The sequence below is a fragment of the Ictalurus punctatus genome, chromosome 10 (assembly GCF_001660625.3).
Source record: "Ictalurus punctatus breed USDA103 chromosome 10, Coco_2.0, whole genome shotgun sequence".
NCBI lineage: Eukaryota > Metazoa > Chordata > Actinopteri > Siluriformes > Ictaluridae > Ictalurus > Ictalurus punctatus.
The window spans coordinates 1,522,717-1,542,229 of record NC_030425.2 but is presented as its reverse complement, the minus strand read 5'-3'; the positions used below and the strand labels follow the sequence as shown (position 1 = coordinate 1,542,229).

At 39.7% G+C, this 19,513-nt stretch overlaps 1 protein-coding gene across 1 annotated transcript in view; it reads left to right on the top strand.

Annotated features, from left to right (window-relative positions):
• The window catches only part of slc6a5 (solute carrier family 6 member 5), a 34,229-nt gene extending 16,033 nt beyond the window's left edge, over positions 1 to 18,196 (top strand). The window contains exons 10-16 of the mRNA XM_047158269.2: positions 8,016 to 8,140; positions 10,287 to 10,399; positions 10,554 to 10,685; positions 11,681 to 11,780; positions 15,342 to 15,442; positions 16,530 to 16,697; positions 17,214 to 18,196. Coding sequence (XP_047014225.1) covers positions 8,016 to 8,140; positions 10,287 to 10,399; positions 10,554 to 10,685; positions 11,681 to 11,780; positions 15,342 to 15,442; positions 16,530 to 16,697; positions 17,214 to 17,366 — 892 coding nt within the window. The 3' untranslated portion in view covers positions 17,367 to 18,196. The remainder of the gene's footprint in view (positions 1 to 8,015; positions 8,141 to 10,286; positions 10,400 to 10,553; positions 10,686 to 11,680; positions 11,781 to 15,341; positions 15,443 to 16,529; positions 16,698 to 17,213) is intronic.
• The last annotated feature ends 1,317 nt before the right edge of the window (positions 18,197 to 19,513 follow it).

The following is a 19,513-nucleotide window of genomic DNA, read 5'->3' as shown; positions in this document are numbered from 1 at the left end:
TGTTGCAGGCCTACCAAGCAGACCTGCTGAGAGAACTCAACATACGGCGGCATTCAGCCAGTTCCTTCCCTGAATGGTCATAAAGGCCAAACAGACAAAGTAGAGTGGTCCTGAGAGGCCATGGAGGGACGTATTACGGGACGTGAGGTTTTTAGAGCAGTTAGCCCCCAGTGCTACTGCAGGGCCTCCCCTAGCCAAGGCTGTCCCAAGTTTTCAGTGTTTTCTGGTCAGTGAGCTGTCACAGGGCAATGGAAATCTGTGCTTTCCCTCCAATAGAATGTGTAATAGTTAACGTCACTAAAAGACCATTTGGCAGCGTGGAAACTACTGCCAAATGTGTCTCCATGGGTTCGGTCTAACGCAGAAAAGGGTTACCGGGTCCGGTTTAGAGCTCGACCCTCCCCGCGGTTCAGAGGTGTTCTCACCAAAGTAGCCAGCACAGACCAGAGCGAAACATTAGCACAGGAAGTAAGATCCCTCTTGGACAAAGGGGCCATAGAACATGTACCCAGTTTTATCCCTTCACACCTTCACAAAGTGCATGGATGCCATTCTGGCTCCATTGTAACTCCAGGGCATCGGTGTACTGATCTATCTGGACGACTGGTTAATTCTAGCACGATCCAGGGAACTGGCGGTTTAACATCGAGATGTTGTTCTGACCCACATGAAGAACTTGGGCCTCAGGTTGAACCTCAGAAAAGTATGCTTTCTCCAGTGCAGTGGACAACTTTTCTAGGGGTTATAAGGATATTGGAGCTTATAAGGATATAAGGATTTAAGGAGCTTATGGCAGCAGCAGCCAACGTCAATTGAGAGGTCACCATGTGTTTACAGACAACACAGTGGTGGTCTCATATATTGACCACCAGGGAGGATTATGTCCGCGGCCCCTGTTCAGGCAGGCGCAACTAATTCTTCTCTGGGCAGAGGGAAAGTTTTGTCAGTGAGTGCAATCTACACTCTGGGCAACTGGAATGTGGGGGCAGTCATCCTGTTGCGGCAGGGGCTGAGGCCCAGGGATTGGTGGCTCCATCCACAAGTGGTGAAGTCCATCTAGCAGAGGTTAGGCCAAGAGGCACTGCATGTGTTCGCCTCTGAGGAGACAACACACTGCCCACTGTGGCTCGCCCTCATTCCTCCAGCACAAGTAGGTCTGGACGCCATGGTGCACATGTGGCAGAGGTCACATCTGTACGCTTTTCCCCTGATCACTCTGACAGTAGGTCCCTGCGGATGGGAATCTCCCAAGGAGTGCCATCTAGCAGGGATATTATCTCTGAGAACCATATTCGAGCTGGCCAATAAGGTGCTACTATCAGCAGACATAGACTGTCTTGGCGAACACAAGTTCTAGCGAGAGTTTGCCAAGAAAGTCTACAACTGAGGTTGTAGAGACCATGTTGAACCCTACCTAGAGCACCATCCATGAGGAAATTGCATGTGCTCAAGTGGTGGCTTTTTGTCTTGTGGTGTGAGGAACGCCAGCTAGACCCAGTGAACTGCGCAATAGCTACACTCCTGGAGTTCTTACAAGAACGTTTCTCAGTGGGGTGGGTTCCTTCTACAATCAGGGTTTACGTGGCCGCCATTTCGGCCAATCACGCCCCTGTTGATGGAGCCTCTGTGGTGCAGCATCCTCTAACTTCGAGGTTTATGCATGGTGTCAGGCAGCATAACTTTCTGGGACCTTTCGGTGGTCTTGGAAGGTCTGTCAGGTGCACCATTTGAGCTCTTAGAGTCAGCCTCTGAGAAGCTTCTGACTCTAAAGGTAGCTCTTCTGCTGGCCCTGACATCTGTCAAGCGAGTAGGAGATCTACAAGCTCTCTCTGTTGCACCTTCCTGCCTTGACTAGCCAAGGCCTTCCTGAATCCTAGGCCGGATTATATTCCTAAAGTATATTCCATCTGCTGCCCACCCTGTGGTGTTGCAGGCTTCCTGCCCTCCTCTGTTCCTCACACCGGAACAAGAGAGAATGCACCTGCTGTGTCCAGTAAGGGCTCTCTGTACTTACGTCCACCGCTCCGGCCAGTGGTGTAAGCTGGAGCAGCTGCTGGTCTGCTTGGCGGCGACAATAGAGGTGATGCTGGGTCAAAGCAGCACATCTCTAATTAGATAGTGGAAGCAATCTCTATCGCTTATGTGGCGCGTGGTGTCGCTACACCTCTGGGCATAAGGGCTCATTCCACTAGGGGCATCGCCTCCTTAAGGCTTTGTCCAACTGGGTATCCTTACAGGATGTGTGTGCTGCTGCAGGGTGGTCTACGCCACACACATTCATTCAATATTACAGCCTGGATATTCATTCCGCCCCGTGCTCGAGTGTCTTGCAGTGACCCTCGGGCTTGGGTCTTTTTCAACAGGCCTTACCCTCGGTATGACGGAGTAGGTATTCTCATTCCCATAGTGTTATGCTAACGCAACGTAGAGTTCCTTTTGAAAGGGAACATCTGGGTTACGCATGTAATCCTGTTCCATGAGAAGGGAACAAGACGTTGCGTAGCTTTGTCATACTGAAGGCCTGTGAATTACGTCTTTGCTTCAGATAATAGAAGCTGACAGCGCGGTTCACAGGTGCCATATATGTATCACACGACTCGCTTAATTGTCACCTGATCACGGCAGGCCTATAAATAGGTATGATTTTACACAAGCTTCAGATGCCGGTCGCACACAAGGGCGCTCCCATAGTGTTATGCTAAATGCAATGTCTCGTTCCCTTCTCAGGGAACAGGGTTACATGCATAACCCAGACGTTTTCATCACTAAACATGGCCAGGAACCATCTACTTTCACAGAAAGAGGCCAGGGAAAATGATCAAGTACAGATGTTTCTTAACACTATGATAGCAAAAAAGCTAGAATATCATGTAATTTATGTTCCACTCACTGTTTAAAATAAAACTCTCTTACCTTGATAAATGGGATTGCTGCAAGGTTTTTGATTGCTAGAAAAAGCTAGTCTTTAGAGATACTCATTCCCATACTGAATCCTCCATAGGCTCTCTTGGGTACACAGCTAAAAGGACTCCTGTATAAGGATGAGATCCTATGTTGGTCTCTTGGGAGAGTGTGACAGACCAGGCTGCTTGCTCTCGTCTGAAAACTGTGACAAACAAGATGCTATACATGGTGATGTACATTCAGGACCTTGCATTCAGGAGTGTCTCTTGAACTGCTGGGTTGAAGTATCCACAACCTGCTCTCACAATCCAAGGGGCAAACCACAGGCACAGGTAACCTGGCCAAGGGTGCTAAATCTTTCTGTCTATTAGAACAATACACAGTCATGGGAAAAAGAAAGTACATCCTCCTTCAAGTCTATGTTTTTATTTATCACCTAAATAACAATTGAGTGGTTCACCCTAGCCCTAACCCTAAACCCTAACTTCTACAAACAAACAAATAACCTCAGGTGACAACATAAAACAGCATTTCAAATGTGAGTTCATCCTTCCAGCAGCTTAATCAAATTAGCAAACCAACATCTGAACGGTTAAAGAATACAGAAACGAAAGTGTTGGAATGGCCAAGTGCAGCCCTCAACCCCATTGAGATGATCTTATTTCATCGACTGTATATTGTTCCAATAGACAGAAAGATTTAGCACCCTTGGCCAGGTTACCTGTGCCTGTGGTTTGGCCCCTTGGAGTGAAGGTTGAGGGTATTGAAACCCAGCAGTTCAAGAGACACTTCTGAATGCACGACACCCTAGTATATGTGGCCATGTATGCTCTCAGACGGAAACAGTTTCCACTAACAGTGTTTTTTGTTGGGGAGGGTGTACTTTCTTTTTCCCAAGACGGTATTTATTTGGGAAGGAATCTGCCAAGGCATTCCATCTGAGATCAGCAATGGAAACAAAGGCCTTGAAGGCCTCTTTGGGGTTACAAGCGGGAGTCTGTAATCTGATAGCTGAATTCGGTGCACTGTGGGCAGAATCAGTTGTAGAAGTGTAATGGGTACAGTGGATAGTAAGGTCAACTGTGGGCCAGTGTAGCTCTCCCAGGGAGAACCACTGTGAATGTATTTGCCCCACCTGCACCCTGCCAAATATTTCACAGAGCTTGGACACCACTTCTGGGGCAGAAGACACTTATATGGGCACATGAGCTGTCTCGACAGTGGTCCACTGCACCACTGGCAAGTGAAGTTCTCTGTGGGGCTAATTTGTGGCTGACCTTCATGTAAGGTGAAAAGCACCATCCAATTTTGTGCTACCCTGGTAATTGATGTATCTGACCATCACTATATTGTTCAAATGGTCCAGCAGGTGGAGTGTCTCAGAACCAGTAAGAAGAATCTAAGGGCTAGATACACCCCTCTCAGCTGGTTGGTGTGTTCTTTTCTCATAATGTGTCTCCACATGCATCTTGTGCCTCTGTGGCACCACATTGCCCCCCAGCTAGTGAGGGAGGCAACCGTGTCCATGGTTAATTTCTCTCTGATGGGGTACTGCTCCAAGACAGACCTCTTTGTTGGAAAGGCTGTGCATTTCCAGCAAGTTAGAGCTTGTGTCCCCCCTAATGAGATTATACTTTTAAAAGTGACTGAATTTCAATGGGCCCAAGGGGACTATTGCAGCTGTAGTTACTCCTGTCATCTTCAGTATGAACTGGTACCACACATAGCAACCTGTCTGAATCCCAGTATTAGTAAGCGTCTTGTAATGTCTGCCAAATATTGGTTGACAGGATGGCCAGCATTCTAGCTTCACGGTAATTAATTGTGTGGTCTGTTTTGACATTAGGAACACTTAATACTAAATTAATACAAAATCGACCACCATAATGTGTGTGAGCAGGGTGGATGTGTCCTGGATGACCTGCTTCCTGGTGGGGGCACATAGCAGCCACTCATCCAAATATTGCATTATCCTTATGTCTCTGGCCATCAGAGATGACGAGGTTGAGTGCAGGCATCTTTATAATACCCTTATTGCTAAAAAGAGGCTAAAGAGTAGGAGGAATGCCTTGGAAAGCAAATCTTGGATGTACTTGAATGTACTTGGAAAGTAACTCTCCAAAAACATCTGTGCTCCACAATGAATGAAACATGAAAACATCTAATGCTCAGATCTACTAATGTGAATGTGTTTTAGGGCTACATGGTCTGAATAACATCTGGTACCCTTAACATGCAAAATAGAAAGGCTTAAAAAAAAAAACCCATTTCAGCAACCTCAAATCTGGAATCAGATGGAAACCACCATCCTTCTTTTCAACTTCAAAGTAAACTGTGTGGTGTGCCCCCAAACTGCTGGGGTTGATGGTGGAAATAAAGTTTGTCCGTACAAAACTATCATTAGAATGCTGGCCTAATGTGGTCACTTTCCAATAAGCAATATTTTCCCTGTAGCTTTCAACTGTTGTTTCGCTATACAGGAGGACCCTGCTGAATGTTAAAAGATTTTTTTATTTTTTTGCTTTGCATGGCTTCCTTTCCAGGATAAATGGTTCAAGTGGGTAATGTCTGAAGCTAGCTCATCCACACTCCTAGAAAAAGATTCTGATTGTTTCTTTGCTTCTTACTTAGCTTACCGGTCTTTGATATTTATAGATGTTTTGGTCAGGTTTGACTCCAAGTCAAGGTCTAAATCTGCTAGCCAGGGGTACAGAGTCAACATAGGCATCACTGTGCAGTCAGTATATGGTACTTCCAATTGCAGAGACTGCATCTCTAAGATAATCAGTGCCAAGACAGCAGACACATAGCTAGTGTTCACCCTTGGCTTCCAGGGAACTTAGGCATTCGCTGCATGTGCACAAATCCTGTAGTATGGCTTGTTATTCACTTTGAGCCATAGCTGTGTCTAGTGTAAACCAGCTAACTTGGTGGGCAGCCATGAGAACCATGTGTCAACATGTGTTTTTTGTCAGAAGGCAAAAAACCCTTGAACATGCTAGCAGAATATAGCCATGGGCCTGCTAGTTTTTGGATGACAGGGCATATCAGAGTTGATAAATGAATTACAGAGGGAGGGAAAATGCCTCAGTGAAGAGAAAGAGGATTTATCATTGGAAATGTGATTCCAGCTAATGTAGTAAACTAACTATGAACAATGTTTCAATATGCTAACAGGGCAGTTGGTTGGTCTAATGGGTGTGGGGAAGTTAGAGCAGTAGCAGTCATGCTCAACAGTAGCCAGGATATTGAGAGAAATCTATATTGAGGATTGTGGAGGCTGTGGGGCTAAGCTGAATGAAGGATGGAGGCCCCCAGGGAGGCCCCACTTAGCAGAGAAATTGTGAAAAGAGGGAAGCCAGACTCTTCCCTTTGCATTTTAGGGGTGTCTGGTTAACTTTACAAGCTCAGTGGTGGAGAATGAAGTAGGGTGAGGGAGAACACTCAACCATGCTAATGTTTTCATAGGCCAACAGTTGGCCAGATGGTGGACCATGTGAAAAACTCTGTGCGCAGCCTCAGACTGAGAGATGAGTACCTTTTGAGCAACAGAACGGTTATGCAAATGCATATGCCTAATGTTTATGAATGTTTCCAAAAAGTACAAAATTCACTCACTGAAGCAATGCAGAATAATAATGGAAATGACAGACGTCTATCAACAGAAGGTTTCAGTATGTGTATGTAGGTGATTCTCACTAGCCCTGGTGTTTAGGAGAGGTATAATAGAACCATAGAGACACAAGATGGGTTTTCCCAGGCTGTCACATACAGTATATACATTACACATATTATTATTATTATTATTATTATTAGTGGGCACCCTGTTTTTATTCTCCTTTTCTTATTAGGGGGCCAGGTACTGAAGGCGTGTAGGTACCTTATTATTATTATACCTTTTCTTATTATTGTTCTTCTGCTTTTTCTTGTGGCTAGGGTGTCTATGGCAGCCCATAGAACCATCCGGTAAAAAGTTGTGAAATTTAACACACTAATTGGAGAGGGTCTAAAGAACATTCTGACCAAATTTGGGCTAAGTGTGGCCAATGCTCTAGCGCCACCATATGGTCATATTTGGGCCTAATTTGGAAGTAATGTCTATGGTCATAACTTGTACATGAACCATATGTCCAAAATTTAAAAGCCAGGCATCCCTGAATTCCCTGTGTTGAGACAGGTTTCAAGGCATGAACCCTATGCCATCAATTTCTTCCTAATTAGATTTTCTGCCATCTTGGATTTTGTCAAAAACTTTTTTTTTGTCAAAAACTTTTTTTTTTGCTACTCCCCCCACAAATTTTGTTCAAATTTGGCACACATCATCTTCAGAGTAAGCTTCACAAAAATTATCAAAAGAATTTTGAATACTCCAAGTGGTTTGTCCGTAAGGGGCCAACGAATCATCAGACCAACCTGGAAAAAAGTTATCAAAAGAATGTTGAGATTCCAAACGGTTTGCCAGTAATGTGCCAACAAATCTGCCAGCGAAGCTGCCAAACAGGAAGCGAGGCTGTATTTCAGCAAAGGCCTTGCACACTCACACAAATCTTATAGGTATTTCCAATACCATGCCATGAGTCTATTCTCAAGGTTTAATCAACTAGTACTTTTATTGGGCAATTTAAAAAACATACAAAAACCCCCAAAACAAACACAATATAAGACAAGTATGTTTCATGTAGATACTTGCACAGAGTGGGGGAATAAGGCCTCTGTCCTTATGTGATAAATTATAGATTTGAATACACAGCAGAAGAAAATTTGGAATAAATACTTATACATGTTGCATAATCTACTATACACGTAACATACGAATACAACAAAAAACATTATCAAGAAGCACAAAAGTGGAGCAACAAAATTAAGGACCATAAAAATGTCTTGTTGAAATCAGTGAGTGTGATAATTTTGATGTTGATTGTAGGTTTTGTTCTGTACCACATCAAGTTTTGTTGCCACACATAGCACTTGCTGATGTTTGTTCCAAAAGCTTTGTTCATCTGCCTTGAGATGCTTGTATAACTTTTGTGATTATTTTACAGACTTGAGCTCTGGAAAGTGCTTTATAAAATTACATTTTGTCTTATAGATCCTTATTTTTCCCCCAACAGGGACACTATAATAGTGACGTGTACAAACAGCGCTACAAGTATTTTTGCTGGTTTTGTGATTTTCTCTGTCATTGGCTTCATGGCTCATGAGCTTAAGGTGCCGATCGAGAAAGTGGCAGATGAAGGTAGGTCAATAAAGGGATAGTTTAGTGGGGAAAAAAAACGAAAAAATAACGCAAACATTTTTCTTTAGTTTTATGTTGTGAACTACATACAGCTAACAAATAATGTTAATCTTACATTAACAATTACAGCGCCCTCCACTAATATTGGCACCCTTGGTAAATATGAGAAAACAAGGCTGTGAAAAATTTTCTTTATTGTTTAACTTTTTGATATTTTGTTAAAAAAAATTCACAAAAATACTCTGCCCTCATGGATATCAAGCAATTGCAAACAAAACACAGGTTTATCAAAAATATCTTTGTTAAATATAGGTGCGCAACAATTATTTGGACCCCTGTGGATTCATATGAGAAAAATATTTAAAATTTTCAGTATATTCCCATTGATATTTTACATTTTTATTTGGTAGACCTGGGTGACTAGGAACAGGAAATTGTTCAACCGTGACTACCTGTTTCACAGTAGTATAAATATTAGGTAACACACGGGCCAAATTCCCTTAGTCATTTATGACAGTGGGTAAGACCAAGAAATATAGTGATGTACAGCAAAAGGTTGTTGAGCTTCACAAAATGGGAAGTGTCTATAAGAAAATAGCAAAAGCATTGAAAATGCCCATTTCCACCATCAGGGCAATAATTAAGAAGTTCCAGTCAACTGGAAATGTTATGAATCGACCTGGAATTGGATGAGTGTCTATATCGTCTCAACGCACTGTGAAGAGGACAGTTCGAGTGGCCAAAAAATCACCAAGGATCACAGCTGGAGAACTGCAGAAGTTAGTTGTGTCTTGGGGTCAGAAAGTCTCCAAAACTACAATCTGAAGTCTCCTACATCACCACAAGCTGTTTGGAAGGGTTTCAGGAAAAAAGCCTCTACTCTCATCCAAAAACAAACTCGAGCGTCTTCAGTTGGCCAGACACTACTGGAACTTCAAATGGGATCGGGTTCTATGGTCAGATGAAACCAGAATAGAGCTTTTTGGTAATAAACACAGAGGTGGTTTTGGAGCACACAGAGAGGTAGCCGTATGGAAAAGTACCTCATGTCCACGGTTAAATATGGAGGTGGATCTTTAATGTTTTGGGGCTGTTTTTCTGCCAGAGGACCTGGACATTTTGTTAGGATACATGGCATCATGGACACCATCAAATATCAACAGATATTAAATGAAAACCTGACTGCCTCTGACAGAAAGATTCAAATGGGCCGTGGTTGGATCTTCCAGCAGGACGATGATCCAAAACATCATCAACATCAACACAGAAATGGTTTACTGACCACAAAATCAAGGTCCTGCCATGACCATCCCAGTCCCCTGACCTGAACTCCATAGAACACCTGTGGGGTGAACTGAAGAGGAGAGTCCACCAGCGTGGACCTAGAAATGTGAATGATCTGGAGAGATTCTGTATGGAGGAACGGTCTCAGATCCCTCGCCATGTATTCTCCAACCTCATCAGGCATTTTAGGAGAAGACTCAGAGCTGGCAAAGTGAGCTAGCACGAAGTATTGACTAAAAGGGTGCCAATAATTGTTGCACACCTATATTTAACAAAGATATTTTTTGATAAACCTGTTTTTTTGTTTGCAATTGTTTGATATCCATGAAAGCAGAGTATTTTTGTCATTAAAAAAAATATATAGTACTGCATAAATGTGATGTCAGGTTTGTGGTCAGAATTTTATTGGCAATATGAAACTCTTATAAAAACCCTTAAATATGAAACCTTTATTAATGCCTCACTATCACAAATATGCTGTGATACAGAATTATAAAGCCTTTGCATGGCTATATTTTGAGTTACGTTTATTTCTAAGGTAACTTTCAAATGATATGATTATTACAGAACTATTTAAACTTTATAAATTGAACCTTTTAGCTATTTTTGATACTATTCCTACTCAAATCCTACTATTACTTATTTTACAGATGCTGTTTAGTGACACAACTTTCTTTATTAGCTAATTAATAAAATGAAACATTTGTCGGTTAGAGCGTACAAATACAATTTTTTAAAAATATTTAACGCACAACTTATTATAACTAAAATGAAGTAATTTCACTTAAAGGTTTGCCCTAAGGTTTATGTAAATTTGAGCATTATATACATTCTCTCTCTCTCTCTCTCTCTCTCTCTCTAGGTCCTGGCATTGCTTTTGTGGTTTATCCAGAAGCCCTCACTAGGCTACCAATCTCTCCATTTTGGGCCATCATCTTCTTCCTCATGCTCCTAACGCTTGGACTGGATACCATGGTAACTATGCAATGTGTGTGTGTGTGTGTGTGTGTGGGGGGGGGGGGGGGGGGGGGAGTGTGAGAGAGAATTAGAGAAAGAGAGAAACCGGAAATGCCAATGATGTCGGTACAGGTGTGTTCTATTTACACTCATACTCTTGTCCCCTCTACAGTTTGCGACCATCGAGACTATCGTGACATCAGTAGCTGATGAATTTCCCAAATATCTGCGAAAGCACAAGCCTCTCTTCACCCTCGTGTGCTGTGTGTGCTTCTATATTCTGGGCTTCCCGATGATAACTGAGGTTGGAATCATGACTTTTGAATTGGCACACCTTACAGTTGGTGTGTTAAAATAGAGAATGCTTAGTAGTACATATTTTAAAATGCTTCAAAGAATAGGTCACTGGAAAATTAAATATCCCCCTTATACCAAATGTAGTTGATCAGCGAATACCACTTTAATTTTACACTGGAGCTATAAAGCTAACGTAGCTATAAGGGTAAAATCTACCCTGTTCTTATTTAATTTGATTTAACTGGCTAGCTATAAAGTGCTGCACTAACTACCAAGTATTACTTTAAACATTTAAAGCACTAAATGGCTTAGATACGATGTATCTTTCTGCTATCTTCAGTAAGCATTCCTTTTAAACTCGAGGCATGTAAAGCAGCTTGGCACACACAATCGAAAAGTAGGGCGGAAAGGTGAAGCAGTGGGTAGCATTTCTGTGAGTATCAGTGTCCTGCGTTCGATACTGGGCTCAGGCCATCATGGAGATTCTATGTTCTCCCCATGTCTGCATGGGTTTTTTCCCCGATTACATCCCATTTCCTAAAAACATACCAGTAGGTGGGACTGGCTACAACAAATTGCCCCTAGGTGTGAATATGTGTGTGCATTGTTCCCTGTGATGAATTGGTGTCCTATCCAGGGTGTAATCCCACTTTAAACCCAGTTTTCCCAGAATAGGCTCTGGATCCTCTTCAAACCTGATCAGGATAAAGTGGTTACTTAAAGTGAGTGATTGAGAAAGCACAGCAATGAAGTTCCAATCCCTTATGTATTAATTAATTTTTTTGTAAAATAAGCTAGTAACCAAACATTGCTTTTGTTTAAAGTAAAAAATAAAAAGTATGTGATAATGCAGTTTAAAAACATGAATTTTATGACATTTTCCTTCTATTCAAAATAAACTTTGCTTAGTCATTTTCTCTCTATGCATTGTGTGTGTGTGTGTGTGTGTGTGTGTGTGTGTGTGTGTGTGTGTGTGTGTGTGTGTGTATTTTACCCCCACAGAGTGGCATGTACATGCTACAGCTAGTTGACACCTATGCAGCCTCGTATTCTCTTGTCATCCTAGCCATCTTTGAGCTAATTGGAATTTCTTACATCTATGGTGAGTTCATTAACTTTACTGTTTGGTACTAAATCTAATGGCTCAAAAACATGAATGAATGAATGAATGAATGAATGAATGAATGAATGAATGGAGAATTAACTTCCTGTTGGTTAAAAAGAAAAACAGGCAAGAACCGTTATTATGAATTGGATTAAAAATTTTGACCACCAATTGTGGTTTTCTCAAACGTAATCAACTGCGATTGTGAGGTGAACTTAGCTAGAGCTAAAGTTAATAAGCAAATATTAGAGACATTATTTTACTGGCTTTGCATTAAACTCAGCATCAGTATATCCTACCAATCACAACACTCATTGACCATTTGTACTGCTGAGAATGGAGATTGGAGACAAAAAGCTTGGTTTGGTATTTTTATTGACTTAATTCGGTTGGCGTTTAGCTCAAATGATAAATCCTCAGATAATATGACTAAGGAGCAGTCTTATTTGAATTCACAGAATATAAGCTTATATATAAGTACAGTATGGAAGAAAAGCCTGTTCACTATTTATGAAAAGTATTAGTAATTTTAACCATTTTTATGCAGCCTTTAATAATAATAATAATAATAATAATAATAATAATAATAATAATAATAGTTGTTGTTTGTTATTATTATTATTATTATTATTATTATTATTATTATTATCATTATTATTATTTGTCTGTAAGACAGATCATTTAAACTGGTGAACTATTGTGCATTATTTAACTTATGGATATTCTGGTGATGTCACTGATGATGCTGGCATGGGTGCTGGTGGATTATTTCAGAAACTGACGATCACTTGGGATTTTTCTCGGCAAGAAAAACTAAAAACATCCAGTTGTTTAGCAGGGCAGAAATGTCTTGTTAATGAAAGAGATCAGGGGAGAACAGTTTCAAGCTGACAGGAAGAATATCATCACTCTTTATAAAAAACATAAAAAGCAGAAAAACATAGCAACTTAAATAGCAGATAGGCTAAAACAGCAGAAGGAGCACATCAAGTTGCCCTCCTTTCAGAACAGGAAATTGAGGCTACATTGGGCACAGGCTCATATCCTGGCCTTATTTTATGGTCTTCACTGAATCTTCACTTACCCTGTTTTGTTCTAAGCACTTGTGATACTGAGATGCTTTTCTGCTCACAATGATGAGCGTGAGAATGTATGTAGTATTTTGAGTTACTGTAGCCTTCTTATCAACTTGAACCAGTTTGGCTATTCTCCTCATTCCTGCTGCTCATTGGATGTTTAAGTTTTTTTTGCACAGCAGTTTTTGAAATACTCCGACCAGCCCATCTGGAAAGAATCCACCAAAAACGATGCAGTGGTCAAAGTCACTGAGATCACATTTCCTCCCTATCTGATGTTTGAAGAACTTTAATTGAAGCTCTTGACATCTTCTGCATGATTTTATGCATTGTGTTGCTGCTACATAATTGGATTGGCTGATTGAATAATTGCTTATTTGTTTTACTTAACCACAATTGTAACTGGTCTCACTCAGTGTCCATAATGTTTTTCCCACCTTATTTTTTCTCTCAGTTTTAGTACATTTTTGCTGTTGTTGGTATTTTCATTGTGATGTGAATGAACATTACCTACTTTGGCCACTAGATGTTGCTTTTGTCATTCCCGGTTTAGCAGAACTGACAAATTGGGTTGAAATAAGCAGTTTTAGACAGCTTCCAACATGAAGCTTTATCTGTTTACTCTGTTTCTCTGATGAGCCGAAAAGTGCTGTCTGTGGGAGAAAAGCAAGCCATTTTGAAGCTGAGAAAAGAGGAAAAATCTATCAGACCCATTACACAAACATAGGCATAGCTAATACAACAGTTTTGAATGTCCTGTAACAGAAAGAAACTACTCACTACTAACAACCAGACATGGAACGGGTCGGCCAAGGAAAACATGACAGAAACATTGTGAGAGCTGTGAAGAAAACCCCAAAAAACAACAGATAGTGACAGTCACAAGGCAGGGGTGAAGGTATCACAATCCACCATTCGATGAAGACTTCAAGTGCAGAAATATTGAGGCCACACAACAAGATGCAAACCGCTCATGAACAATAAGAATGAGGAAGCCAGATTGGAAATTGCATAGAAATACTGAGATGAGCCACAAAATTTTGGTACCATGATTAGCCTCTACCAGTGGAAATGCCAAAGTGTGGAAAGAAAGGATCTGCTCATAATCCAAAACATAGAAGCTCATCAATCAAGCATGGTGGAGGTAGTGTTGTGGCTTGGGCTTGCATGGCTGCTTCTGGAACAGGCTCACTGATCTTTATCGATAATGGATCTCATGATGGTAACAGCAGAATGAATTCTCAGGTTTAGAGAAACAAACTGTCTTCCAATTTACAGAGAAATTAATCCAATCTAATTAGGGGGAACTTAGATAATGCAGCAAGACAATGACTCAAAAAGCACTGCCAACTCAATAAAAGACTTTATCAGGAGGGAAAAGTGGAAGGTTTTAGTCTGGCAAGTCAATCTCCAGATTTGAACCCAGTTCAGCATGTATTAAACCTCCTGAAGAGGAGACTGATTGGAAAAAAACATGCAGCTAAACAATCAATAACTGAAAGAAGCTACAGTACAAACCCACAAAAGTCACCGTCTTAATGCAGTTATTCTAATCAAGGGATATGCAACCAATTATTAATTGTTATTTACTTTAATTTACTTCAAGACTTAAGCTGTTTAACACATCTAGATATAAATATCAGGATATGAAAGTTGGACTGTCCCCTCCAAAAATATTGACCAATACTATTGTTTTCGGTGTACATTGAAGATAATTCGGTATACATTGCAGATCATTGGGTATACATTGAAGATAATTCAGTATACATTGAAGATCATTGGGTATACGTTGAAGATCATTTGGTGTACATTGAAGATCATTGGGTATACGTTGAAGATCATTCAGTATACATTGAAGATCATTCTGTATAAATTGAAGATCATTCAGCAAACATTGAAGATCATTCAGTATACATTGAAGATAATTTGGTATACATTGAAGATCATTCGGTATACATTGAAGATCATTCGGTATACATTGAACATCATTCGGTATACATTGAAGATCATTCGGTATACATTGACGATCATTCGGTATACATTGACGATCATTCGGTATACGTTGAAGATCATTCGGTATACAGAGGTTTTCTCTGTATTCCATGTCTTGTTTCCACTTTTAACTGCACACAGCTGAAATCTGAAGAAGGCATAAGCATGAGGATGATCACTGGAGCTCCATTACCATCAGGAGTATTTTTCATCCTCACTGAAAAAATAGATTAAATGCAAATCTTCTGAGATTTGGAACATAAATATGTTTATGCTGTAAAATACAGAGGCAGTCTGGGACAATGAAATGGAGCAGTGTGAAATAGTACACGCTACAGGAGGGACAAAAACATGGTGCCTCTAATTTACTAAAGTGAAAGTTTTTTTAGGTTCCTAATTTATTTTCTCCTTTGTTCTTTGTTGTTCGTTTTCTTCTGCATCAATAAATCAATATTTCCCTTTCTCTTTCGCTCTCTCGCTCTCTCTGCAGGCTTGCAACGGTTCTGCGAGGACATAGAAATGATGATTGGTTTCCAGCCGAACAGGTTCTGGAGGATGTGTTGGGCTTTTGTAACACCGACTATTCTCACAGTATGTTTCATTCTATACATAACAGTTTTCCTCCCTTTTTCCTTCCTACATCTAAGCATTTACGCTCAAATTGGAGACAGGAAATGGACTGTTACAGACTGCCTGAGACTGGGAGAAAACTATGTCGCTGGCACAATTACAGCTCTTCAGTCTGAACACAATAGCAGCCTGTTTTTGAAGCTACAGGATACACGTTTTTTGAAAATGCTAAATACTGGACTTGTGAAAGAACATTTCATTATGTGGGTTTGCTGTGAGTGCATACATTTTCATGAATTGCTGTGTCCTAAAACCACACAATGTAGTAGTATTACTAAAATTAAAAAAAAAAAAGGCACCAATGCTGAAGTGAATCAAATAACAAATTAATGAATAAACTAGTCATTTAATGATAGCTAGCTAGCTGAAATACAGTGTAAAGAACAAAACCATAATGGCTGGTGCATTTTGTATTCTAGCCTGCCAAAAAACTTTGGCATGAGTTCTCTAGCTCAACAGCTTCAACCTTTTCATACATAAATTATTTATATGAGTATCCAGATTACTTAAAATTGCATGATATATGAATTTTGATTTTGTCTAAACTGTCGAAGATATCATTTCTGAATATCCAAAAGTTACACAGTTGAATTTTTACATGTATAACGTGGAAGAGGCAGGAGGTGTGCTTTGGGGGTTTCCTCTGGGCACTCTGGTTTCCTTCCCCAGTCCAAAGACATATGGTGTAGGCTGATTGGTGTTTCCAAATTGTCTGTAGTGTGTGCAAATGATGGGTTGGCACCCCGTCCATGGTGTTCCCTGAAATTTGTGCACAGAGTTCCCTGGGATAGGCTCCAGGCTCCCCTGCAACTCCGTGTATGATAAGCGGTACGGAAAATGGATGGATAGAAAATCAGTTTAGCACAAAAACATTTTTTTGCTTAAATGTTACTTTCTTGTTATTTATTAATTTTATATAGAAAGCTGGTAGAGATGGAGAGTGACCAGTCTTGAATGACAGTCTAATACTTGGATGTAGTTCAGATTTATTCACTGCTGTGTTGTAATTTAGATTGATTCTATTTTTTTATTCTGTTTTGTGTTGTAGTTTATTTTGGTGCTGAGTTTGTACCAGTGGAAGGTGATGACCTACGAGGACTACACCTACCCCACCTGGTCCATGGTGCTCGGCTGGCTCATGGTCATCTGCTCTGTTATCTGGATCCCCATCATGTTCGTCATTAAGATGTACCTTGCTCCAGGAACCATCATCGAGGTACTAATAATCGTATTCATAATATCAGTAATAATATGAGTACAGTAATACAGAATTAACCTGTTATACAGTTTATTCAAGTTGAATGTCCGAGTAACTATAATGTTACTCAGAACTATAATGTTTGACTCAGAAATATGGCGTTTTTGCTGAAAGGATATTCTTAGTTATTTTTGTGTTGAAGATGTATTGAAACATCAGATGATATTTAGAGCCAGGTTAAAGTCATGTGAACTTTTATGTTCATATTGAAATATTCAGTATTGATGAATCATACAGATATAATCATGGGCGTGAACTAAAACAGGTAGTCTTTAAGGTTGTATCCCCGTATTATTTCCCTTTCTGTCGATTTCAATTTCAGCTTTTGACTGTAATGACAATACAATTTGTAAACCCAGTTTTATAGGATGGAAATAATAATTAAGGAACAACTGAATTTTGCAATACAACATTTTAAAAGTAACTAACAAAACTACACCCCCCCCCCCCCCCCCCTTCTCTTTTTCCCTGCAGCGATTGAAGCTTGTATGTTCTCCTCAGCCTGATTGGGGTCCTTTCTTGATGAAGCATCGTGGTGAGCGCTATAAAAACATGATTGACCCACTTGGAACAAATTCATTGGGGCTCAAACTTCCTCCAAAGGACTTCCAGCTATCTGGCCCTTGACCTCATGACCGTCGCCCACTGACTTTTTGACTTCATTTGTCTACCCTCAATTTCTATTAATACCTTAGTACGCACTAATCGACAGACTTATCAACACACCAGGGGCTTAAACTCTGTTTAAACTCTTCCAGCCACTTTCTTCAACTTCAATTTTCTACCTTCAAGTTCTTGTTATTCCTTCCTCCTAGAAGGAAAGACCTCTTTCTCTTATAACTGTCCACCCTTTCCTTTGTGTTCACTGTTCCCTCTTCTCTAAAAACTTATTTTTCTTTCTTCTTGACTGCATAGCCGCTATCATTTCAATGGTGGACATCTTGTATACACCTTTCTGCATACTTTTTCTCCCTCTCATACACAAACATATCCTGAAAGACCCAAATCACGTACGGGAGATGAACAATTATTTATTTCTTTTTTAAGGCTAATTCCTGCTCTTTACCTGCTCTTTAAATCCGTAAATCTGTGCCTCTGACCTCTTCTGAATATAACAATAATAGGTTTTATTTTGTGCAGCATCTTTCTGTCATTGTTGCTGTACAATTCAGAATAAATATGAAGCTAGAAGGACAGCATTATGCTAGCTGCTAAATCCTATATTCCTGCATTACAAGAAGCACAAAGCTAGTTGTTGATTTCTTTCAATTACGTAATCTCTAAAAACTGTATGCACATTAACCTCTCACGTGAATAAGCAGACGATTGCAGCCATAATGTTTAGAACACTACTCAGTGGCCAGGTAGCATTTATGTGTGAAAACATATATATTTAACGCTACATGTTTGTGATCTTTACTTGTGTCTTTTATGCAAGAAGGAGAATCTTTATGATATAAATCCATATATATATATATATATATATATACATATATATATATATATATATATATATATATATATATATATATATATATATATATATATATATATGTGTGTGTGTGTGTATCAAATTTACACTGGCAGTGTGGCATGTGTGCTAACTTGTGTGTCGTTAGCTGTGTGGCTGATAAATATGATATTTATATATTTTAGAGAGTTGTAGTTAGTTAAGCTCTGTGTTAAATGTCATCGCCTTCCTTCAGCGTCAGTAGATTACAAAAATAGTTATTTGTCTCGGAGTAAGATGTTTGGAGATATTTCTCTTTTTCTTTTATATCTGTTGTCGAAGTCATGCCATGAAACAGGGTCTCAGGTATAATTGTCATTGGCCTTATTTATTTATTTTTTCTTCCGAAGAAGTTGATTCATTTATCCTTTTTATTTGCAAAAAAACCCCCTTCTAAATTACTTTTGGACTTTCAAATACAGGTTTCAGAGATGGATAATGACCCTTTATATTTCTACAATCAAATTTCTAGTGAGATGATTATGTGCTTTTTCTCATTGAATAGCGGAAGGGCGGATTTGGATTATTCAGACCCATATTTTATTTAATATTATTTCAATGCAGAAGAGTTGCTACAAATGAGAACAGCATGCCTGTCGTCAATTGTTGTTAGCTAACAATAATCAAAAGTATGGTATACAGACAGTGTACATAGTACTGTACTGTAGCCTATTAAGTAGCTAGCTTGTAGCATGCTCACTAAAAAAAGAGGTCGATTAGTGATCAAATTAATCGGCACACTATACTAAAGCCTGACGCAGGGACACTAAAGACATACGACGTCTATGTCTATGTTACAGATATAGCAGGCAACTTGCACTTCATAATTCATAACTCACATCCATGACTTTTCCTTTTCCTGAACAATTCCTAAACATTTGAAGCCATGAGGAAAATTATCTTCTACTAAAACTCAGAGGTTTAACATATAAATATATCTTTTTGTTTAAATTAAATGTATGTGTGATAGTGACCAATCAAAGTAATGAATTCTAAAGCAATCAAATATTATTGGCTCTTAATAATCACACAGACCTCTTTAGGTGCGTTGAGTGAGTTGCTCGAAATGCTACAAAAGCTGAAGTATAACACTGAGATTTTCGAGTGCGTCCGGATTTGCTGCATGCTTTCTCATTATGTCATAGATGAGGTGTCATGAGAAAAAAAAAAGTATAATCCTTCCTCCTTATATATATATATATTTATATATATAAATATTCTATGTATATGAATTCCTTTCAGTATTTAGTACCACAAAATTTGT